This window comes from Pleurodeles waltl, chromosome 9, assembly GCF_031143425.1.
Source record: "Pleurodeles waltl isolate 20211129_DDA chromosome 9, aPleWal1.hap1.20221129, whole genome shotgun sequence".
In the NCBI taxonomy this organism is placed as follows: domain Eukaryota; kingdom Metazoa; phylum Chordata; class Amphibia; order Caudata; family Salamandridae; genus Pleurodeles; species Pleurodeles waltl.
In genome coordinates, this window is record NC_090448.1 from 20,769,856 (window position 1) to 20,795,534 (window position 25,679).

General features: G+C 43.9%; 1 protein-coding gene across 4 annotated transcripts in view; it reads right to left on the reverse strand.

Moving 5' to 3' along the window:
• Positions 1 to 811: 811 nt before the first annotated feature.
• Positions 812 to 25,679, reverse strand: part of CIDEC (cell death inducing DFFA like effector c) — an 88,335-nt gene continuing 63,467 nt past the window's right edge. For all 4 annotated transcript variants that reach the window (XM_069206151.1, XM_069206153.1, XM_069206152.1 and 1 more), the window contains 4 exons: positions 19,190 to 19,331; positions 18,116 to 18,265; positions 16,190 to 16,377; positions 812 to 7,227 (listed from right to left, as the gene is read on the reverse strand). In XM_069206151.1, coding sequence (XP_069062252.1) covers positions 7,020 to 7,227; positions 16,190 to 16,377; positions 18,116 to 18,265; positions 19,190 to 19,331 — 688 coding nt within the window. In that variant the 3' untranslated portion in view covers positions 812 to 7,019. The remainder of the gene's footprint in view (positions 7,228 to 16,189; positions 16,378 to 18,115; positions 18,266 to 19,189; positions 19,332 to 25,679) is intronic.

The following is a 25,679-nucleotide window of genomic DNA, read 5'->3' on the forward strand; positions in this document are numbered from 1 at the left end:
CTCTTCACTTTGTGATTGGTTAGTACTTTTATGTTTAATCGGAGTCTCTTCTGCCCTTTTTGGAGCTCTGCCTGCCTAGTGTCTTGACGCCTCAGTGTGCTCTACAGATTATCATTTCATTTTTTTATCATTTAATTTCAGTAGACCAGTTGGTCTTCCGTAAAGGGAATCCCAGCTTCAATCTGAACCACCTACACCATATTACCTCCAATATCCCAGCTCATGCACAAGATATCCTAGTCTCTGCTGCCACCAAGAGGCCATACATCAAGAACTACATGCCCTCATTTACATATTACCCAGACATATTGCACTCACACAAAACGTTCTATCATTCATATTTGAGCACGCACAATTCATTACCTTTGATACTACAAACAGTCATTGCAGTTGATTATAGGGAAGCATTTCATGGGCTGGTGGGGTTTGGACCCCCCCCCCCAGGGGACCCACGACTAAGTAACAGGAGGTTAGCATATAACAATGTGTGCATCTGACCTAAGTACTCTAACTTTGTTGTCTTTGACAGCTTTATACACAAAATGGTCACTTTTGCCTGATGCAAAAACTTTCCTTCCCTAGTTCAGCGCACACATCACACAGTTTTGTCTGCAAGCAGCGGTGGCCTTAGTCGAACTTAGGTGAAATTAACTTTTTAACTTTCAAAATGAGACACACTTACAGAGAAAAGGCTTTGTAAATCAGGTTCTTAGTGAATACTTCAAGGAGAGTGATGCTCGGGTCCAAGTTCCCAAGCGTGTTCTGGCAAATTTCAAGCAATTAAAAAATGAACAAATTAAGCACAACACACTAGAGAACAACATTTTAATTTAGTGTAATATTATAAAACACAATATATATTCAACAATATATATATATATATACAGATATGTTAACAGTATATAAATATGTACTTTTAAGTTTTAATATAGATAGTCCAACATCAGTAGCACAGCTGAGTCACTTATGGTTTCTTCGCAACTGATAGTGGAACTTGAAGTCTTCAAATATAGTCCTATGCTACAAGAGATGTAATAGTACAAACTATCTTACAAATATATGATATCCAAAATGTGAAATGTCGACTTTGTTCTCCTGCCCCATGCGCATGCCACATTCTGCTTGTACAGTGCTCGGATCGCATAGTAATAACCCAATGCATAAGGACGTTCTACCGATCCAAAGTGCTTAGCAAAATACCCTTCTTTCAGTAAATGACGCCATAGTTGTGGTTGATATATCATTTTAGCTCAGTTCCAGAATTAAGGTGGTGGGATTGGGAATGTTATATTGGAGATAAATCACGGGTCCTGTTATTAACAACAACCATGTCATATAGTCTAATTCTACCCCATGTTATTTGTCATCCGACTTGTTATGTAGGCTTACAATATGTCATGTTACCACCCTTATTATATAGAATATCAAGAAACACCATGCGAAATAACCCCAGATGTGTTACGTAAAACCTTTCAATACTACCATGTTATATGACACAAATGACGCTACATCTTAAGATATACCATGGTATACAACATCAACTGTGATACTTGAAGTCTTAGAAGGCAACATGTTATAAGACAAGGACAAATTATATAGTCATAGAAGATGCCAATATTATATGACACAAGAAAAGCTACAATCTTAAAATGCACCACGTTGTATGAAGTCAGCCATGCTATACAGTCTTAACTCATAAAATGCCATGCAGAATCCAGTTAACCAAAGAAAGTTAGCACCACTACACATCACTGATTTCCACTTACAAGTTGTGCAGATTTCCTCATTGTCCTAAATGTGCCCAACACACTCTCCAGACTTAGGATTGCAGGGGTACTCCTGTACTTGCACCATTTTGATATGGTTGGTGGACTCCCCATTTTCAAAATTTGCTTCTACTCCTGCTACCCAAAAACAATATGGTATATTTTGGGCACTTTAGATCCAATTTCCACATATATTCCATATTTGCAAAATAGTTCTGTAAAGCTACTGAGAATGTCTTTGAGTGCACAAAGTGATAGCTTGTGGGTGTTCATTGCGTTTCCAGTGAACACCCAGAGCCGCTCTTGTCTTTCAACAGTGAAACAATTACTATATTGGCACAACGTCTGCGGCTATAAGTTGGTTTTAGAGTCAGAAACGTTCATATCCCAACTCAACAAACCAGATGTTTTAAACTGCAACACAAATCCTACTTTTTTCTTTATAACCACAACTCTAGCGAAGGAGGTGCATAAAGTCTTGGGAGTCTCGGTCTTAACCTATGATTTCGGAAACATTACTCGCTGTTTCCGTTCACTAAAACCCAACGCCCCATGCATAAAAATCTACCAGAATCATTGACGTCTATGCGCATGACCAGCTTTAAATGTCTAATCTTAAACAGGAAGAGTGTCCACTGGTACAGTCCGGGTGCAAAGTCAACTTCCATTCTATTTCATCTGTCTCCATTAATGACATTGAGCTACAGAGCTTCTTTACTCACGAGCTCTGAAACGGTGGGCGAACTTCATTGTCATGCCCAGTTTGCTTACTTCTGTGCGACTGAGGTCAAGAGCGCAAAAGTGAGGAATAAATTCACAGAAACGTGAAAGGAACCGCTGCAGACAACCCAACTGATGATGCATTATGGAGATGAGCAAAAGCAACATTGTATCCTTTATTTTATGTTGTACTGGGACAAACCCCTTATCCTGAACCCCCATGCTATACTGGGGTGCATCCTACCCCTTTGGAAGTCTGGCAATGCATTCATCACAGATCCCTCAGTAGCACATTTGCTTGCATTTCCTTTAAGTACAATACCTTTACTCACCCTAGAGGCAAACTTGAGGCCAACTGCTTACAGGAGAGTAACGGAACACACCATGAAAGTGCACAGGATGGAAGCACCGCTCGCCTAGGCTCAATGACTTCATGACTAACATGGGTAATACATGCATGATGGAAAGAGAACATTCTTTTTAGTAATGTATCAATTAATGCTCTTCATAAAAGTTTGACTATGTCTTATGGCCCTTCATGCCAATAGAACCTTATATTGCTTAAATTGTGCAAGAACAGGGTACTTTTACAGAGATGATGTGCATGTTTTTGTTGTATTTGGTGGGGTGCACCTTTAGTGTAAGGTTATGCTTAGTGAACACATAATTTGGCTGGTGCTTCCTAGTGCCTCGGATGAATTGACGCCTGCAAGGAGCGAGTAGAATGTGTGATGCTACGGCTGGCAAAGATGTCACAGGTGGCTATACGGCCAACAGAGCCATGCATGGACTCCTGCTTTGTTCCCCATCCTATATTCCTCATGTCGTACTCCAGACACTGATGTCTTCTTATCATATAGCGTTTATATCCAAGTCAGGGAACTCAGGACATAACTCTAGGTTCAAGGATCTGCATCTTCACATTGTGACCGTCACATTGACACGATCAACACAGCAAGCCGTCCAATTCACTAAACATACTCCTGTCTTAATATGTTACACACCAGCATCATATAGAGACATGTCAAACTGAGGTACTGGTCATGCGATCGGTGTGATGGAGGGGCCCTAGACCCAAGGAAGGGAATAATAACCCCAGATTAACAAGAAATATTCACATGTTTTAGACTCATTCCCTTGGACCCTACTTTGTTTTTCCTTTCATGCCCAAAATCTCTGTTTCATTCTTTGTAAGCAACTGTAGGTGAACCAAGGCTAAGATGTCTACCAGGTTAAATCACATACATTGAGGTCCTCTCTTGCACATTATCTTCAGATAGTTGTGCATTAGTTACTTCTATAGGAACACTCTTACCACCATTGTGTTTTCTTTACTGCACATTGCTATGATACAATCTAATAAAATATATTAAAAACAAGCAAATATTTTAGCCCTGATTGGATCTGATGGGAAGATGAAGGATGTGTTCCATCCCTGCTACCTTGAACTCAAAATGACTGTACTCTGGCTTAATTCGTGTTACAGCATATTGTAATTTATTGTTTAATTTTGGCATTATTTCTGATGTACCAAACAATTTCAACTTTCTACCTGCCAACCTTTGTTTTCCTCTCTTGAGATGATTCATAAACAGTCTGAAAATTGTTGTGATTTACAGATTAACAAAACAGTGAAAGTGTGAAGTGACTTGTGGATTAACAAATCCTAACCACTGACAATCCCTCCCAGAGGAGGCCTGCAAGCTTCTTACCAGTTGAGGCACTGTGAGGTGGCACTGCAAGCCTCTCCGCAGATGAGGAACGGGGCAGAAGTACTGCAGGTTTCCCCAGAGCTAGGATAATAGGCAGCAGTTCCGCAAGCTTCTCTGCAGTTGAGGTACAGAGAGTGGCACTTCAAGCTTCCTTGGATTTCAGGAACTGGTCAGAAGAACTACATTTGCACCACAATAACACATGACCCTCCCTGATCCCGGTCACAGACTTGTGACTGTACTTTGCTACCAACTTCATGATTCATATTCATGCATACATTGGACCCTGCGCTGGACGGCCAATGACTTATGAAGTGCAGTCTCGTCCACTGGTACGCTGCCACCCTTTCATGTTCATCACTCACTGTATACCAGTCACGTCTGACCTTTGTATTCAAGAACCTTGGATAGCCCCTCTTATCATTGGCATTCAATATTTACCCTGTTTCCAGAGTGCCCCATGCTTATCTCTGCAGACACTCCTTATTGCACAAAGTTTCTACAGATGCACCGTGCAAAGTTCAAGTCTGCAGAGATGGAAATGAGCACTTGCAGATCAGGAAGTTTTTAAGAAATGCTGGAGTCCTTGCCTCTAAAATCAAATACCTGCCACATTGCAAAACCTGTTCTTGTAAGAGGAGTTAACCAGTGTTTATGACTCTGAGGATTTGATAACGTTCAGTTACTGATTCAATACCCTACTAGACAAAGCCAGAAAAAATAACAATTGCACTCAAAATCGTCTGCCTGCCACTGGAAGGAACGAGGCAGACGTTGGAGGTGCAGAGGGAAATGACGATATCGTGGACTGACAGATGAGCTCTAACTGCAGGATGTTTGGAAGCCAGGATCACACTGAAAGGGACAGAGGTTACTGCTGGAGTGTGGCTAGAACGGCTAAAATACATGGTGTGGATGCTGAAAAGAGGAGGTAGTGATGAGGGGAAAGTGGGTACTCAACAGGAAAAGCACAAAGATCTGCAAGAATTGGGCAGAAACTGGAGTTGCATAATGCCTGGGCGTGGAGACAGTAATGATGGGAGAGAAGGGAGGTTGGGGGAGCTTTCAGAATGGGTGGTATTTCTGGAAAATTATTACATTAAGTGCCGGGGATCGAGAGATCCTGCTTGGGGAGGTCAGTAGTTACCTCTACAAGGTGATAGAGCTGGAAAGTGGGGCAAGTAGTAGCTGGAAGCAGGGGATAGAGCAATTAAAGCTGGTAAAGCCAGCTAAAACAGCTGGCGTGGCTTTAGTTCTGAATGGGTATAGAAGACTACGCAGGACCTTGAATTATATATTACAAAGGTGCGCACAGGAGAAACATGGACACTTGTGAATGTTGTGCCAGTGACAACATAAGGAAGAATTATCCAGACAATCCACAAACGGTTCACATCCTACTTTCTGTTTCTGGTCATGTGGGATGTGTCTGTCTTTTGTCCCCACTTTGCCCAAACTGCTTTCCGCCTTTGGGTGACAAGCCATTCCCCCAGAACCGGATCCTGACTTGGGTGGCTGGCAATAGTGCTGGAGGACAGAAGGGGCTGTGGAGCAGAGCAACTGTAGCCTCAAGATGGGGCGTCGACTTACTTCTTAATGACAGACAGGTAGGACGAGGATGTGTTTTCCTGCAGACTGCAAATGAAGCACCGTACAACCACAAGTTAAAGGTAAACTCGTGACGCATAATCCGCATTTCTGTTTATCTGGCATCATTGTTCCACACCTCTCACACCTGATGTGTTACTCCTGTTATGCACAGTTCCAAAAGTTGTGTTATTATGCCACCTTGTATAATTGTATGGCATTTGTAGTAAAAATGTACTGTGAGCGCAAAGGAACAATGCGAATCCCGGAACGCGAGTGGTTGTTGTTCACTGGGATTGTGTTTTCTGGGGCTTTTGTAGCACGAGAGGCCTCCTCGCATTAAAAATGGATGCAAGAACGTGATTCAAGCTAAAATATAGGACCAAATATCATTTTTGCATTTCACATGATTATGCATACTTTTTCTGAAAATTATGCAAATAGAAATTACATGAAATTAACACTCCTGTAACTCACTATAAAATTTGGTGACACTCATGTCATTTCAGAAATGTGCACAACTTGTATCACAAATACTATTGCTCCAAGGAGGACCATGCAGCCTGGGGTATTCATTTAAAAAATGACGTGCACCTTAAGTGCCTTTTAAGATTCATAAAAACAAGTCAATAGATAACAGGATGTCACATCTGAGATATTATGATATGTGGCTCGTCATGATCCATTCATCCTTTTGTTTGGAACCCTACTTGACCCCAGTTGATGGTACTCCATTTCATACATAAGAGCCCTTGACAGATTAAGGACATCAACCAGCTGTGTGAGGCTGTACCTTTTGCAGAGGATGAACCCTAAAAATCAACAAAGATAATGAAGTGGACAATGCGCCTCAGCGGCGGTTGCATTTGCAGGATCTGCTGATGTCCTCCAGAATCTTCTATTGTACCCAATTTTTTTGAAAGCACTATTAACTACTAGTCACCAGTTGGTACAAGGCACCAGGTGGAAAATGAGCTCTCCTAAGGCTCATCAATGAATATTCCAGAATAAAGCAGTACGCGATTAGAGCACCTTCGACCACAAACAATGCCTGTGGCCTGCAATTAGTCTAAACGGAATTGGAGGAGATGAAAAGCCTGAAGCAACCGGAGGTCTTCCCATAGGAACGCAGAGTGTATGTGGATCGCTCATGTGTTCCATATATTGCACGCGTCACAGAAGTATATGTCACTACAGCTTGTTACCTTATCAGCCAGACAGATTGCAACACTGACTAATACTTGAGCATCTTGCGGCAGCGGTTAGGGATGAAGTCCTTCAGAGCAGACGCAGGCTTCTCCGGCAGTGGCAGTGGGTTCTCTGTTGTCTCCAGTGGCAGTTCCTGTTCTGTAGCATCCAGTAGCTGTTGCACATAGCCGGAGGTGCCCAGAAGCACGTGGCCCGTGGCCTGCATGGTCAAGAGCGTCCAGCGCAGAGCTTCCCTGTGAGAACAGAGGAGAAGAACATCAGGGAAGACTAGGGCAGTGGTGGAAGGTAGAACACAGCATCAATTTCTAAAGATGTGAGGGTGGTACGGTGCTCTATTCCGCTATACGTAGGTTGGTGCTCTACAAAAGCGTACATACATTCATACATACATGCATACATACATGCATGCATACATACATGCATGCATACATACATGCATACATGCATGGCTTGAGATTTTACTGCAGGATATTGAAGCACCCTATATAAGCTAATTTTGCAAATAATAGGGATATGTCCCCCAGGATCTGTCACTCCAGATCATAGTGATTATTTCAGATCAGAAAGGGACTGTGGGTGATTGATCTGTAGGACGTAAAAAAGACTGACTGGCGTTTTGGGAAATAAAGAGACGCGCAACAGACTCTGCTCGTGTCCTACTGTTCACTGACAGGCAGCAGCCAGTTCCAGGTCTGAACATGTCACTACAGGTGCTCCCCCTCTGACAGGAAACCAAGGACCAGGGAATGAAGTGAAGAGATTGAGATTTTTAGGAGCGAGATGTACCCTGTGGTTAGTGCACGCAGACACACAAACTGTGAACGCCACACCATTTGTAACTTGTGTTTACTGCAGTCTGACGTACGTACTGGATACACCATGGTGCCTATTCACAAAGGTGTTTTGGGGTGCACAAATTAGCACCTCGGTAGCGTTCTTTTTAATACCTTTACTCACCTTTGTGAATTGGCACCAAACACCCCAAATGGGAATATTCAGGGGATTGGGAAGGCCGGCCTCCTCTTTACACTTTTCCTAGTAAGGAGTGGCATCTTTTCACAGAGGCCTGTGAGGGAGTGCTCCTGCAGTATCACTTCCCGGCTCATACATGCGTGTGAAAGGCCCCGTGTAGTGATGTGACACTGGCAGGGACAGTGGTGCCAACTCTCCATCCTTTCAGGCACTTCCTGACCTGCATCTGCAGGGGATGCTCTTTAATCGTGTGTCCAATAAAGCTTCCTCCATGTTTTGGCCTTGAGAGTGTCTTTATTTCACCACATGTACGCCGTGACTGCACACTGCACTGTTTGTATCCAGCGCTCAGTGCAGCCAAACAACGACTGCAAGCACTGTCCTGTTTGTAGCATCTGCTGAAGCCAGGAGGACAGGCTGTAAACATTGCTCTCCTTGTATTTGCTGCTTCGTGCAATCTAACAGAGACTGTAAACATTGCTCTCCTTGTATCTTGTGCAATCTAACAAAGGCTGTAAACATTGCTCTCCTTGTATCTGCTGCTTCGTGCAATCTAACAGAGACTGTAAACATTGCTCTCCTTGTATCTTGTGCAATCTAGAAATGCAGTAAACGTTGCTCTCCTTGTATCTTGTGCCTAGTGCAATCTAACAAAGGCTGTAAACATTGCTCTCCTTGTATCTTGTGCCTTGTATCTTGTGCCTAGTGCAATCTAACAAATGCAATAAACATTGCTCTCCTTGTATCTTGTGCCTAGTGCAATCTAACAAAGGCTGTAAACATTGCTCTCTTTGTATCTTGTGATTAGTGCAATCTAACAAAGGCTGTAAACATTGCTCTCTTTGTATCTTGTGCCTAGTGCAATCTAACAAAGGCTGTAAACATTGCTCTCCTTGTATCTTGTGCCTAGTGCAATCTAACAAAGGCAGTAAACACTGCATTACTTGTATCCTGTGCTTAGTACAATCTAACAAAGGCTGTAAACATTGCTCTCTTTGTATCTTGTGCCTAGTGCAATCTAACAAAGGCTGTAAACATTGCTCTCCTTGTATTTGCTGCTTAGGGCAATCTAACACAGGCTGTAAACATTGCTCTCCTTGTATCTGCTGCTTAGTGCAATCTACCAAAGGCTGTAAACATTGCTCTCTTTGTATCTTGTGCCTAGTGCAATCTAACAAAGGCTGCAAATGCTGTATTACTTGCATCATCTGGCTAGTGCAACCTAGCAAAGGCTGTAAACACTGTATTATTTGTATCCAGCGCTTAGTGCAGTCAAACAAAACTGCAAGCACTGTCCTGTTTGTAGCATCTGCTAAAGCCAGACGGACAGGCTTTAAACATTGCTCTCTTTGTATCTTGTGCCTAGTGCAATATAACAAAGGCTGTAAACATTGCTCTCCTTGTATCTGCTGCTTCGTGCAATCTAACAGAGACTGTAAACATTGCTCTCCTTGTATCTGCTGGTTAAGGCAATCTAACAAAGGCTGTAAAAATTGCTCTCCTTGTATCTGCTGCTTAGTGCAATCTAACAAAGGCTGTAAACATTGCTCTCTTTGTTTCTTGTGCCTAGTACAATCTAACAAGTGCTGCAATACTTGTATCATCTAACTAATGCAGCCTAACATAGCTGTAAACACTGCATTATTTATATCCAGTGCTTAGTGCAGCCAAAGAAAGACTGCAAGCACTGTCCTGTTTGTAGCAATTGCTAAAGCCAGGCAGACCGGCTTTAAACATTGCTCTCCTTGTATCTGCTGCTTAGGGCAATCTAACATAGACTGTAAACATTGCTCTCCTTGTATCTGCTGCTTAGGGCAATCTAACAAAGGTTGTAAACATTGCTCTCTTTGTATCTGCTGCTTAGGGCAATCTAACAAAGGCTGTAAACACTGCATCACTTGTATCCTCTACCTAGTGCAAATTAACAAAGGCTGTAATATTTGTATCTTGTGTCTAGTGCAATCTAACAAAGGCTGCAAATGCTGCATTACTTGTATCATCTGGCTAGTGCAACCTAGCAAAGGCTGTAAGCACTGCATTATTTGTATCCAGCGCTTAGTGCAGCCAAACAAAGGCTGCAAGAACTGTCCTGTTTGTAGCATCTGTTGAAGCCAGGAGGACAGGCTGTAAACATTGCTTTCCTTGTATCTGCTGCTTCGTGCAATCTAACAGAGACTGTAAACATTGCTCTCCTTGTATCTGGTACTTAGGGCAATCAAACAAAGGCTGTAAACATTTCTTTCCTTCTATTTTGTGCCTACTGCAATCTAACAAAGGCTGTAAACATTGCTCTCCTTGTATCTGCTGCTTAGTGCAATCTAACAAAGGCTACAAACATTGCTCTCTTTGTATCCTGTGCTAAGTGCATTCTAACAAAGGCTGTAAACATTGCTCTCTTTGTATCTGCTGTTTAGGGCAATCTAACAAAGGCTGTAAACGCTGCATTACTAGTATTCTCTGCCTAGTGCAACCTAACACAGGTTATAAATGATGAATTCTTTGTATCCTGAGCTTAGGGCAATCTAACAAAGGCTGTAAATTGTGCATTATTTGTATGTTGTACTTCGTGCAATCTAACAAAGGCTGTAAACGCTGCATTATTTGTATCCAGAGTTTAGGGCAATCTAACAAAGCCTGTGAATGCTGCATTATTTGTCTCCTGGGTTTAGGGCACTCTAAGAAAGGCAGTAAACGCTGCATTATTTGTGCCCTGTGCTTAGTCCAATCTAACAAAGCCTGTAAACGCTGCATTCATTGTATCATGTGCTTAGTGCAATCTAACAAAGGCTGTAAATGCTGCACTGGTCGTATCCTGTGCTTAAGGCAATCTAACAAAGGCTGTAAACGCTGCATTATTTGTTCCCTGTGCTTAGTCCAATCTAACAAAGGCTGTAAACATGCATTATTTGCATCCTCTGCCTGGTGCAATCTAACAAAGGCTGTGAATGCTGCGTTATTTGTATCCTGTGGTTAGTGCAACCTAACAAAGAGTGTGCACCATTAGTCGGATGCACCCAGCGCAGACGAACATTGAGGTTTTAAACATTACTATTTATGACATGTACTTACTGCAACCAAAGACACTGAACACAGCGTCATTCGTGGCACGTGGTCAGTGTACTTGGTAAAGTTTGCGGAGACTTCCTGGCGGTGGATAGCTATACCCCAGGCCCATCGCCTGATCTGTTGGGTGTAGGCAGCGGGGTTCTGAACAGTAAGGAGAGCGAAGGGGGGCTGTCTATGGTTAGTTTGAGGGGGCTGGGGACACAGGTTAGATGTGCGGCAGAGGAGGCCGTCTCAAAGGCAGGTGGGTCAGTGACCTTCCGCTCTCTGCTGCCCACCTTGACTGGGTGCTGCCCAGCGGCCCCAGAATACTCCACCCCCGGACAGGCACCACGGTGCACAGTTCAACGGAACCCATTGTTAATCACTATCTGAGACACCGGGGCCAGGTGCCAACTGCTTAACATACAAAATATCTGCCCACTGCGAACAAACTTTGGGGAACCTTAGATCGGAGTCCAGGACATATTGGTACTGACCCCCCCTCCCCCCCCCCCCACCCCAATCCTAGAATAGCATTTCACGTCCCTCATGAGGCCATGTCTCACCCCACCAATGTGATCAAACATCCTGGATCCCACATAAACTGCTGACGTCACCGCTGTGTGCCCCACCGTCAAGCTCTCACCGCTCTTAACACCATGCCACCAGCAGGCGCGCCAGGCCAGCCATCAGCCGATCACGGTGCCCTGTGCCTACAGTGGCATTCGGTTCCTTCAACCAGCTCAGGCGAGACCTGTTCCAGGGAAGTGCCCAGGAGGCCAATAATATGTGATCTGGTCAAACAAGCAGGTGAATGAGATGGAGGGATCCCACCACTTGGCATGTAGGATGGCACGATTGTTCTTTCCCTCCACGGGCCTGGATGGCATCCTCTCCAGGTGCCCGAAGAAGGAAGTGCCAGGCAAGGCACACAGCTGACAATTATACGTGCTTTGTGCTACTGGGATGGGCAGGGTTCTTGTGCAGTTACTTGCATCTTTTTAAACGACATTTTTATCCACATTTGTATTTCTGTACTGTACATTTTCTGGCAGTGCCAGGCCCCCTAAAAAATGTACAAATCCTCCTCTGTTGCCCTCAACATAGGATTTTATTTTTCCGTGTCTTTCTGTATTGTTCTAAATTGTTCTTCCCTGGCCTGCTTCGATGATGGGTGAGGGCCGTGGTTTTCAAGTATTTTGAATAAAATGAAATTAAATCTCGAGACGCAGAATCTTACATGAAATTTGTCAAGCATGCTGCAAGCAGACTTCCTTTGTTTAAATTTAATTCTGAGGCAAACATTTGCCAAACTATTATAGGTGACATAGAAGTATGCTCATAAACCCATATTTGTTTCGGACACTGTCACATGAAAATGTGGAAATAACTTTGGCTAAATGCATTTTCCATCTTGCAGACACTGGAGCAAAGGCAAAAAGGCGGAAGCAACACACTTAGCAAACCCGCAGCACATTTACAGGAAGTGGACACAGAGCGGGTCCTTTGTTAGGGGACACACTCGCGGATTGCACACTGGTGGGGAGAAGCGAGGCTGCGGGGCAGTTCCACCCACAGAAAGGAAGGACACAAATGTCCATGTCTAGAGATGGGACCTGTGATGTCACTATCTAGACTATGATGCCATGAACTCCAGCCTTTGAATGGGACCCTAGAGTTTGCCAAAAGGGTAACTGACAGCCCACTCTAGAGTTCTAGAAATCTGAAGCCACGTTTAACAAAAGCTGCTATCAGGCACGTGACTGACCCTGCCCCAACCTTACCTGTTCTGTACAAAACATTGGTCTTTGATGATAGGATCAATGAAACAGTTTAACTTGTAAAAGTGTAATTGTTCACTGGGGTGTCCGAGCTTGTGGAGAGGACCAGATTGACAGCACTGGGGGTACCTGATCGCTGCTGTGTCCAGATCTGTGCATCGGCACGTAGAGTCCCCCAACATCAGACTGTGGGGCTCATTATGACTTTGGTTGCATGGCTGTGACTTTACAGACAGCGAAGGCACTTCCTCTGCTGGCGCTGTCATAACCAACCCCGCCATATTACATTTTCCCGGTCAGGCCAGAAAGACTTTCTTGCCCAAAGTCCTTCTGCTGAAATGGGGGAGCAATTTTGGTGAAAATTGACATTCTGGGCTGGTCCTTGAAGCCATGGGGGCATGACAGGCATGTTTTTTAACATATTTTCACAAACAAACCCCAAGGCGGAGATGTATTTTCAGAAAAAAAAAAAAAATCAACGTCCCTGATGATTCGGGGGTTTGTTCCCAGTGCGTGTGGGGGGGGGGGAGGTGTGGAAGGGGGTGCAGTGTTCATATATTCCTTCCTGAAAGCACCATGTGGAACGTTTGCTCGAGTTAGAGTTATTGGCGTTATACATTCCTAACTGGACTTTTCTTGCCACATAAATTGAAAATGAAAAGTAAAACAGTTGACATAAGCGAGACGATTTAAAGCACCCTGGCCGCCAAGAACATGATTGCGAAGGAGAGACACAAAAGGAAAAAGAAATTAGTTTGCAGTCAAACGTATCAGCAATCGTGCAATTATCCATGTAATAGGGTCGATGGCCAAGGTGATAACAAACCACCCCAAGGAGGGACAAACGTAAAGCATTTACCAATGACAACAAAGGATTTTTGAAAGGCAAGCCCATGAACGAGTGAAAGTGATGGGCGTGAGGTCGGCGTGGTTAAGTGCCCACAGTTAGATTACAACACGCCAGAGCGCTTGCACGCTCGACCTAATAAAAAGCATGCCATGACGTCAGAATGCCTGCCCTTTTGGGGATGACTTCTGACACCACGTCAGCCAGTGGCTGTGTGGTCACGGTGTGTTACCGGTGGTGGTGATGGTGGTGGCCTCCGGTGTGAAACTGAGTGGCTTCACCACCTCTATGTGGGATGAGGGAGCAGAGTGGCAGTGATGCAATCCTTCACCAATTTCTAGAAGGTGATTCGGTGCTATCAAGGTAGTTTTCTTTCCGCATCTCAGGGATATTGGTTGCTGTTGGCACCCCATGCCTAGGGCCACTGGAATTATGGGATTGTTGTGGCTGCGGCTATTTTCACATAACTATAGATTTGCCGCGTTTGCTACAACATGAAAACAGGTATCACATAGATTAAAACCAAAACACAACACCCTTATACCCACACACCCTATTTAGTGTAGCTTGCAGTCATTTTGGGTAAGTGGGCCCTATAAAAGCACTACGATACAATTTACTCCAGAAACCCCAGAGTTCCTTGCCCCTCCCTTACCCTTCAGTGGTTAGTAAGGGTGCCATTGCCACTATTGTAGTGAATCCTAGTTTGTTTTAAAGGGATACAGGAGTTAGCTTAGCCTTTGGCTTGCAGACTTGTGCCCCCATCACCTAGTGACTTTTAACCCTACTTAGCTTGCTCTGTTTTAGCGCATTTATTTAATTAAATCTTTTAAGATTGCTGCCTTGTTTTTAGTTAGGCCCATGTTTTAGTTTCGTGTTATCAGTGCCACCGCGCTAACGCATCAATATCGAGCAACAAAGATAAACAAACTGTAGGTGTTCACATTAGGTACTTTCCCTCTTCATGCTTTCAAGGGAATTATTTATATAAATTACCGACCCAAGCACGCCTTGTTATCTATTGTTTACGAACAGGCCTACGTCAGGGGTCCAAGCAGATCGGTATAAATGCACCTCACTTAGACAGATAGTCAGAGGGATTCCGACCAGATGCCATCGCTGCTATCGATGCTGCTCTTTGGCTTGACGCTGACCCAGTCTTCGTGTCCCTATGGAGTCTGAGCTAGAGACCTCATTCCAAGGTAACAAGGGTTAGGGACTCTTCTCATGGACACAGCACTGGCAGATTAGGTTTAACACGTGTAGCTCTCTTCTAGGTTAGAGATTAAGTACATGATATTAGGCTATTAGGACAGATTTCACACTTCATGTCATTTCATGTCATTGCAAGATGGTGGGGTCTTTGTATTAATGACTCTTGTGTTTACCATTCTGTTTCTTGCACTGTTCATTATCTTAATCATTGCAGGCCACGCAACTTATCATAGATTGCAGTTTTGTTAAAATAAAACTTATTGAAACCTTACTGCATCTTCTTCATTGCCTATGATTGAATGAGACATGGGTTTTTGGTGAGGTACTGCTTGTGAGCCGGGAGGGTTGGGACGACAGTTGCGATTTGTTGTAGGACTGGCCTAGTTGCCTACACACATAAGTACTGTCATCCTTAAAGTGCAGTCTTGCCTAGAGCAAGAGCCCAACTACGACACTATCAGAGTAGTAAAATTTGGTCCCAAATGATGTCTGTATTGATTGTAAAAGACTCTTAGGACTAAGACAAAGCGCCCTCCCAACATTTCATTGCCTCGGCTGTCACTGAACCTGCTGCACAAATGATATCTATACCCCTGATTACCTTATATCAGAATTCCACCAACGTGCCTTTTGTTTTACAGATCTATCAGAAATGTTTGCTGATCCCTATTCTGTGAATCAGACGGTTGGAATTTCCTACCTAGAAATCAAGTTGTGCATGCGTAAATTTCATTAACATGCACAAAAGTTTCCAAATCAGACAATTGGAGCTGTTCTTGAATCAGCATAGCTCAGGCTTCCCTCCTCCCAGACAAACTTTGTGCCTTTTTCTCTAATACACCTGCGGTGCCCCCATCTCTACACCCATCTGGAGCTTTCTAAGGCCAAGATGACCATCAAACTTCTGTTGCAGCCCCAGGAATCAACTGCAGCCTGATTTAAAGACCCTAGTAGCCTCACCTGTTAACACCGTTGAAATCTGACATTTTACCTAACTTTATTGATGTTAAAGGTCTGCTCTCTCACTTTGTCATCTACTTTAATGAAAAGTGTCTTTTCATGGTCTATGTCCTCAGGAGAAGCACCTAGAAGCAGTTGTGACCATGATTTATCTGTTGTACGTCACATAAACAAATGTTAAATTTAAGGAAATAAATATACTTATTCAAGAACAAGACATATGGCCTGTCTGATGTACCACATACCCTATCTAGTCTCCAGCTCTTACGCCATCACTACACATGCTACCGGGCAGTAGAGTGTACAGTGGTAGAGTGCCCCACTGCCCTGGCACTCGCTCAGGATCTAGCACACAGACTGTAACCGCCCACTCACTTCATGATCCGCTTTGCCCCGTAGCACTGCAGGTTGTAGGACAGTGTGTAGCTGCCGTAGAGCGTCGCCTTCACATTGAGACAGCCAATGAAATCACGAGGATGCAGTTTGTAGAAGTCGAAGCTGACACGCGCCACATCAATTTTCCTGGGCTGCTTCTGGCTGAGGGCGAGGTGGTACCCAGAATTCTGCAGACGACGGAAGAGTATTGAGATACTATGTGATTACCAACTATACCAACACTGGGTGCTTGTGCTATGCACACTTTTCCCCTGAATTCAGCCCCAAAGTGCTCAACCTCTATTCTAGAGCAGAGCAGAAAATACTACTCAACCATAGTTTGGATTTAATGCATGGTAGACCAGTTTTTTCAATAAAAAAAACCTAGAATAATCCATATTTTATTTGCAATTATTGGAAAGAAATAGCATTTTTACAAGAAACACTGTACATAGAAGACCTACACCACAAGGAGATAACACTGGCTGAGTGGTCTCAGAGGCCATGTGAGTGGAGGTGACGAGGATGTACAGAGACAACAAAAAGCGAAACTACACATTCATATTGTACAATAAGGCACCGGAATGTGAAGCAGGAGTGTGGGAATCTCAGGAATAGAAAGTTGATCCAGGGGCTCAGGGAGGGCAGGTGGGGATGACAGCATGGAGCTGGGGAAGTCTCTGTATGTGAGACCTCCTCTTGAGGGGGCATCTTCCAAGAGCAATTTAGAAGGTAAGAGGGGTGGATGCACCCATGAGGTCCACCAGGAGGGCGTCCAGCGATGCAGGGTGAGACTGAACCCAGCGGAGGATTGGAGGATGGTGAGCAGGTAAAGGGTATCAGAGCACAGATGTTGGGTGGTGAGGCGAGAAGAGCGTTACAACACTTCACAATCCAAGCCAAGAACCAGAAGTGAAATAAAACATAATGGCCGGAGGTTAGGGATGGAGATGGACTGGGATGGCTTGAAGGAAGAGTGAACAGCAAGATGAGGACTATCACCAGGCAAGAGAAGATGTACTTTCCCCACATGTAGAGTATTGCCAGGGTTCAATGTGCTCGTAACAAGTGTGCGTAAAATGGAGCTTACAGAGTGCAAAGGGTCCTTCTCCTTGGTCAGGGAATAGGGAGAAAAAGTTGGTACATTTCTCTATCAATATTTGCCTCAGGGGTGCTTTAGGTGAAGAAATCAAGAGGTGTAGACACTACAATGGAGCCACGGATAAGGCACTACCACATTGGAGCCACTGATAAGGCACTGCATCAATGCCACAGATAAGGTGCTACATTAATGTCACTGATATGGCACTACACCGTGCCACTGATAGAGATCACATCCTCAGTTCAACGATGAAGTACATATTTCTTCATTTTAAAGGGTGTAATTTTACCTTCTGGATAAATATACCTTTTTGCCCTCCCGCCCACATAGACATAGGCCACATACTGTGTTAAAGGACCTGCTGTTTCAACTCAACGCTGTACTTGGGACAACGACTGGCCTTGTAATTGGAAAAAAACAAGTTCACATCTCACAACGCAGTGAGATTTCACATAAACCTAGGATTAATGTAGTTAATAGCAAACCTCCAATGGCATCAGGAGAGTTAAACCTGGTAGGACATTTTCACCTCATCCTGCTACACATCTCCTCAAGGAGACCCAGAGACCTTAAAGAAAAAGAATCACCCCCATCCACCGCTGCTCACACCACTGAGCACATTTATATCTTTCAGGCACATCTTGTTGCAGAGTCAGCATCCTAAGGGAACTGTGCATGTTAATGCATTGTTAGCCACATGTGGACAATACTCCCCTGAGGGTCTGTTATTCAAACAGCATCGGGAAGGGTTGGGAAAAATGTGAAATGGTCCCATCAAAGTAGGAAAAAGAATGCACATCCTGGCACAGTCAGTTCAGACTCACCTCACCAGGTTTCCACTTCTGTCCCTTCTCGAGCACAACAAATACAGTCCCATTTTCTAAAGACTCGAAAAACTCCTCAGTGTCCACACCCGTCCCATCCTCATCCAGAACAAGGGTGATGGCACCAGTAACCAGTAGAGCGTCTTGAACCTAGAAATATGGCGAAAACAAGACAAGACGGTAGTGAGTAACCTGAGACGCGAATAAGTGAACAGGTGAAGTCAACCAATAGAAAATTCCAAGAGGATGAAGGAGAAAGAAAAATAGAGAACAGAGAAAGGTGCAAACACTGAGCACAGAGACAACAAATGTGAAAGGGACTTGGTAAAATGAAAAGTTGTTTTGAACCAGCCTGAGGACACGCAACTGGGTTTGAACTAAAAACCACACAAAAAAAGTTGTTTTGAACTAGTGAACATACAGATGGGTCAGCTTGAACCAGCAATACGTGCAAGAGATGGGCTGAACTAATAACCATACGAAAGGTTGACATGAATCATCAGGTTTATCTGGCCCATACTGAACCTCTTGTTGCCTTGTACAATAGTCCATGAAATGCATGAGGAGTTCACAAAAAGAAAACATCCATTCTTCAATGGTCTGTGCCCAGATCTAGAGGAAAGATCACAATTCTAGCAAAGGCCAATGATGCGATTGAGAAAGGAGGCTAAGAAAGATGGGAATGCAGAGAGTATGGCAATGAGAATGAGATTTTATACATTTCAGGAAAAAACATTGTCTAACAATAGAATATTGAGGAAACATGGAAATTCTGATACAGGAAAGAAGGATGATGAAGGGATGCAACAATGTCAATGAGCAGTCAGACGACAAGCCCTTGAACAAGGTAGAGCTGCGTAACAAGGGACGAAGAGGAGGAGCGGGTGGAGGGAGACAGAGGTGATGTGATAATGAACTTGCTGACAGAAAGTAAGGAGAAGCGAGACATAACTACACAGCAAGGGAAGGTGTCGGAACAGGAGAAGATGTGAACTGAGGAGAACACTGCAATGTGAGTTGGGTATCAGACCTCCTGGTCTATGGGCGGGAAGGGTTTACACTCCCTACACACACCTTGTGGATGAGATCCTCCAAGCTGTCGGCCATGACTCCTTTCCTGATGCTGCGGTCCCAGTTACTGACGCGAAATGGCCGTGGTTTGGGTGGGGGGCCTGATAGGAGTTGCTGAGTCATCGAGGCACTAACTGAGACACACCTGTAGAACATAAGGAGACCATATGAGGACATGCAAGGAGATGGAGAATTAGAGATATCACTACATCACAACACACCCACACCTCTTCCCTCCTATCTGTTGCAATCCTCCTGTGAACATGGTGTAGATCAGAGGCCTCCATTCTTTTCTAAAACAAGAGCTACTTATGCTCAATGAAAATTGTCGCAAGCTACTATCATTAGCGTTTTAATAGTACTGCATCAGACAAGATTACATTAGCGGCCACCCCATGCAAGATTACCAGCAGTGATCACCTCAGTGCATCGGGGAGGGTTACTGGGTCTAATGTCAAAAAGGCCTTTTCATTTTGAAATGCCTCTGTTTGGGTGATACATAACACCCACAGCTGAAATGCCCTTGGCAGCAAGGTAATAATATGAGCCAGGAGCCTCCCAATGCCTCAAAATTAATAACTCAAAAATCTGCTTTAAATGTATTTTGCATATTCAGCCATTTTTGTCTAAACATCAGCACAAGATCTCTAAATACACACATTTTCATCTTGTGTAAACCCTTTCCAATTTTACTATATTATTACATATATTATTTCAAACAATCAAAATCTTTTAATTTAATTTGCGAGGCTGCACACAGGAGAGCTATTTGCAGGTAGATGGAGAGCTACCGTTAGCTCACGGGTTTCTCGTTGAAGAAGCCTGCTGTAGGTGTATTGTACAATGTCCCTTGTTATGGATGTGCTGTACTCACATCCATATCTTGGGGCATGACGTGTATAGCAGCACAGTTATTTACATCAGATAATCTGAACCTACTAAAATACCCTCTGCGCGAGACGACAAGACACTCAGGGACTTAAACACTCACACCTGATGTGACCTGTGCATCACAAGTTCAAACCCTGGCAAGGCCAGTTCAGCTTTCCATCCTTCCGAGATGCGTAAAGTGAGTTCTAGTGAAGTGGCTAATAGTAACACTTGTCATGTACAGTGAGTAAAAATGAAAAATGTGTTTAAAGTGTCCTAACAAGAAGTTATGCTTCATATTTAGTAGATTACAGAAGAAACACTATAATGCAGTACTATCTGTTCCGCTCTGTAGTACGTATCGACTCTTCGTATTTGTATAGCGCTTAGAACCCTTATGTGAGGTGCTGATGCGCTTACCCAAATGGATATCACGAATGTGTGAGTGTGTGGCTGGACGGGTGTCGACTCTGCTTTCAGCTTATGTGGGAAGTGTTTCCATGCCATGCAGGAGGATTATCGAGCTGGCGTAATCTTGCTGGTGAGAAGAATGAGGACATATGAGGGATACGTCATGCATTTTATACTTTATGGTATGCTGGTAGCTATGACCAGCACTGGGTCCCTTTGGTATGTTTGTAATTTTCTTTTGGTATGACATTAACAAAGAACTTTTGATTTTACTAAAATGAAATATGTGTGTGTATATATATCAACAACATTCATGAAATACTTCACGGACGACCGCACTCCGGGATCTCCTATTTCACAAAATTCATTTATTCAGGCTCCGTTAACTTCGTTTACAGCTCAACAATCACCTGCCCTACGCGTTTCGGTCTGAGAGACCTTCATCACAGGCATATATATATATAGTCACTCACACATTTTGTCCACCCACTACAGCACACACCATCAGCAGTGGGTCGGCCCACGTGAGACATTTACAAACTGCACTGTGTGTGACAGGACTCTGCTCTTTCACACAAAGCACGTCCACACACAAAGTAGCTCCCTTCAGTGCCAGGACAATGTGAGCCTTTTTGAGGCAAAAACATACTTCCTCTTTGCCCAATGTCTTTTGTCTATTGGTGGGACCCCGTATATGCCCCAACAATGGTTGTTCAAAAAAACAAGGCAAAACAAAATAACCACAGCCAAAGCCAAAAGGCAGGCATCCAATGCCAGACCTATTGGCTTTGCCAATGCTTGTTGTTTATGTTCCCAGTCCGATTTCCTATACTGACTGTGGCGCGGATGCTGTGCTCTCTGAGACATTATGGTTCGAGTGGAAGTAACCGGTGTGGAGAAGGCGTGAAGGGAGTGAGAGATACACACGGGTTGACTGTTAGAGTCCTCTTACGTGAATGCCTTGAGACATCAAGTAAGACGATTTTACAAGATGCACTTATCATTGACATTATATGATGTCGGTGCTCATGGTATGTTACTATTCGGAACCTTCAAGGTAACCTATGTAAAGCCCTCCATTGACCAGCGGAGCAGGTCACTATGGTCCCCATAGGCCTGTCTGGTTAGTATTGGGTGGTTAGTTGAGTGGGCTGGTATAGTCTGCACCTATGCCCTACAGTTGACGACAACCCTCCACATGTCCTTTATGTGCCTGTCCAGCAATGATGAAGTATCAGGTAGTGAACTGGTATACAGGGTCATGTGGTGACACAGATTATATCAGGTTGAGATACCAAGGACCATCAAAATGACCAGATTTACTCAGGGTCGGACTGACCTATAGGACAATCAGGCAGTGCCCGATGGGCTGGTCTGACCGGTCAGTAGTGTGTCAACTTTCAGGCTGTTATGGGCCTGTTTTATGGTCTGCTGGCTGGTTTTTACTGTTAATTTCCCTGATATTAAATCAGACCTTGCCTTTAGCAAACTCAAATCCATGCGGTCTGCCTTACTTTGCAAAACACTCATACAGCATCTCTTTACAAGGTCAAAACTGACTCAGTTTGCAAACATGGGCCACGTTTTTAGCTTTCTAAGTCACGAATGGGGCCGCATTCATTTTGATGCCTGAGCCTGCTGATTATCGCAGTCCGACCGTGGATTTACTCTCCTTCGCATTGTAGTTAGAGGTGGAGGGTGTTGCAGACACTGTTTGCTACATCTGTGATGTGTTTTGGGGGCGGCTATGTTTACAGTCCTGCATCTCACCAGTCGTGAAACATAACTGTAAGTGCTGAGTGGCAGTGGGTGTTTCTAATATGGGGCGGAGAGGGACATCTTGAGGTTTGGATGTCTTAGTATATTCCGTTCATACGTTGAGGGCATTGCGAGGTGATGGTGGATGGAAGTCCCCAGGTTGGGTAGGTTGCCTCTGTCTGTTTTCTTGTCACGGTCTGCTGGGTAGGGACCATTCTACAGCTCTGGACCCTGCTTAACCAATAGGAGTGATTATCATTCGAGTTACTATCACACATTTTTGCCTTGTTGACCAGCTCTGGAAGACTGGTATCTCTGATCTTGATAAGATGCTGCTCTCCCCCCTGAGCAACAAATCTCCGGCAGTGCATCTGAAGGCTTTTAGAAGTGTGGGGAGCCTCAGGGCTCGATTTTGAATCCAACACTCTTAGACATCTATAGGACAGCTATTGCCAAGCCGATTCGTAGTTTTGGTTATGTGCTGCTGTCGTGTCGTGTGCTGTTGTGCTGATACACAAATTGTGGATTCCTTCACTGGGATCTGAATACGTCCAGACAGAGTTTAAACAGTTGCATCTCATCAGTAACAGATTGGATGAGGCACCATTCACTTAACTGGCACAAAACTCGGCAGTTTCTTTTTGGGGTGCCTTATTTCCTGGGTTCCCTGAATGACGACCAGCCAATCGGGACCCCTCTTCCACTCCCTCTCCCAAAGAAGAAGTTACAAATCCTGTAGAGAAGATGCACACGTCTTTCTCTTTTAACAAACAAATTACCTCCATCAGGTCTTCCTGCTTCTATTCCTTGAAATTGTTATGGAAAGTTATTCTTGTACATTTGGAAAGTGTGTGGAGGACAGCTGGAGTGTGAGGCGGGGTGCTCCCAACTCTTTCCTGTTTGAAAAGGCTCCCTTGAGCCAGTGAGCTGACGAGCTCTGGTTCTAGCACCTGCCTGCCAGTGAATGGTACTGAGACCGGAGAGGACTTTTGACAGCATTTCCAGCAATCCGAGAGATAGATCTGCTGCTCTCTGCTGATGAAGGGCCAAACCCAGAAACACGTGTTCAGAGATATACAGCACTAGCTGCACCTACTAAGGTGAAAAACTGCAGAGTACTTAATGAAGTAAAAACTAACTTGTACTGCATTTACCATGATGCAATGGGGCTGACTGCGTGCTGCTCTCGTTTTGTTGTGCATTGATTATTGAGATGTGCTTTACCTTTGCCCAAAAAGTCCACCCAGCAAATTCAACAGGTTCAAAATGCTGCAGATAGAGTACTCTTCAACCGGCTTCTCCACTGTCAGATATTTTCTGATTTAAAGGAGCTACGTTGGTTACCTGTCCATCAACAAGTCTAGTTTAATACAGTGTTCTTCTGCCATCAAGCTTTCTACAAGAAAGAACCATTATTTGTTCAGACATAACCGTCGCATTTCTCCACTCCGTGAGATATTGTAACCCCCAGCTAATGACTGTGCCGTGTCTCAAGTGCGCAGAATGGGGCAGGAGGGCGCTCTCACTCTTCTTAGGCCCTAAGCCGTGGAATCTTCTTCCCATTGACTTACGGTCAGATGAACATTTCCCTTCCTTAAATACAAAGCCAAAGGTCTGGATATTCGTTCAGCACTGATCTTAACCTTCTGTTGTGCCATCTCTTACTAGCACCAGGATGACCTCAGGATAGCTGTTCGCACTTTACAAATTAATGTTATTAATTTATTCATTTTCTGTCCCAGGGTCAGCAGTTGACGTAATTATCTTGGGAACAGTCACATTTTCACCTCTCCTCTGGACTTGTTCTTGTGATGTAAAGCCCCTAAGGTCTGACTCCATCTTAGATATTGGAGTTCGCCATCTTCTCCATCGTAGACAACGGTGGTCGTCATCTTTCTTGCTTTATGCAGAATCATCGTCATGTCTGCCATTTGGCACAGGTGTTGCCTGACCTCATCTTTCCAAGGCTGTGAAAGTGTCAAGTCATTTGACTAATGACATAGATATAACACCCGATAAAATATTAGCCTGCTTTTCACTATTTCAAGGTTAAATAAGAACAAATACAGACATATAGCCGAAACCGTGTAGTCTGAATTGATGTCCTTTTACCTTACACGTTCATAAGGCAACGTCTGGGATGCACAGCTTGAGGCACATAATCTATGCCAGACATTCCTAAACGTACGTCAGAAATTCCAACTACTGACAAGTTTTAGTGTTCAAGGACTGACACTTACCAATTGCCAGGAGAGGTCCTTCACTCAAATTAATCACATAAGATTCTGCCAGAGAGTCTCACCTACTGCCACCACACTTTGCACTTCACAGATGCTACATCTCGCCTGAAGCTGATAAAGCTAACTCCCAGAGAAAGACCGATATCGCAGCATGTGTTTGCCCTTCGCAGGTAAGACCGTCTTCACACTTCCGCTGATAAATACAGCCTTTCCTTTGAACACGGTCTGCAGTAAGCCTCTTCTCCCTAAGAAACTCTAGACTGCAAATTGCTCTGCCTTCCCTGCTCTCTCAGTGTAGCGCATTGAATTAGATGTTAATCAATCAATCGATCACTCACAGAATTTCTAAAGCATATGGTGACTTCAAAAGAATTTCACAGTGCTGATGAGAAGGAAGAGACAGAGAGAGGTGCCTAAAAGACCCAGGTTTTCAGCAGCTTACGGAAAAAGAGAAAAGAGGTGTATATTAGGATTTGTTGTTTCTAGAGGTGCTCTACTGCACCCAAAAGAGCAGATTCTGTGCTGAAGCCAGGAAAGAATTCCAGTTGAGAGGGATGCAACAGACCAGAAAATTCCAAATAACTGGAAAGCTGGGTGTGGACACTCTTTTCTATGATCGTGGGAGATAGGAAGGAGTGAAATGAAGCAATACTTTGTCCATGTATTTGGATATAAAGTAGGTTTTTAAAGTAGAGGGACAACCATGGAGTGTTTCCGTGATGAAGAAACGTTACCTTTCATTAAAGAGGAGTTCAAGAGTGACAGCAGGTGGTGATTCAACACATTATTAATTATTCTCATCTGCTCCGGAGGAAGAGGATGAAGGGGAGCCAGATTTTATAGAATCTACGAGGGATTTGAGTGTTAAAAGATCTACTAACTTAAACTGATATAGATTAAATTTATGAGCGTGGCTCATACCAGCTCTCTGGGAATCGGTTATGTCTAATCTCTGCTCTGGTTTTCAGAAACAGCCAAAGAAGAATACAAGTTAGATATCTTATCGTAGAAGAATTTTGCAATGTCTTCACAGTTAGACATAGAAAGAACACCAGAGACTTGCATCCAGGAACTAACAAAGATTTAACAATCCCAAAAAGCTCCATAGATGAATTTTGAGGATTAGGAATTTTATTATGGTGTTAAGCTCTAGATGACATTTTAATAATGTTGAAAATGTTCATTTTAGTCTCATTATTCATAACGTGCCTTCT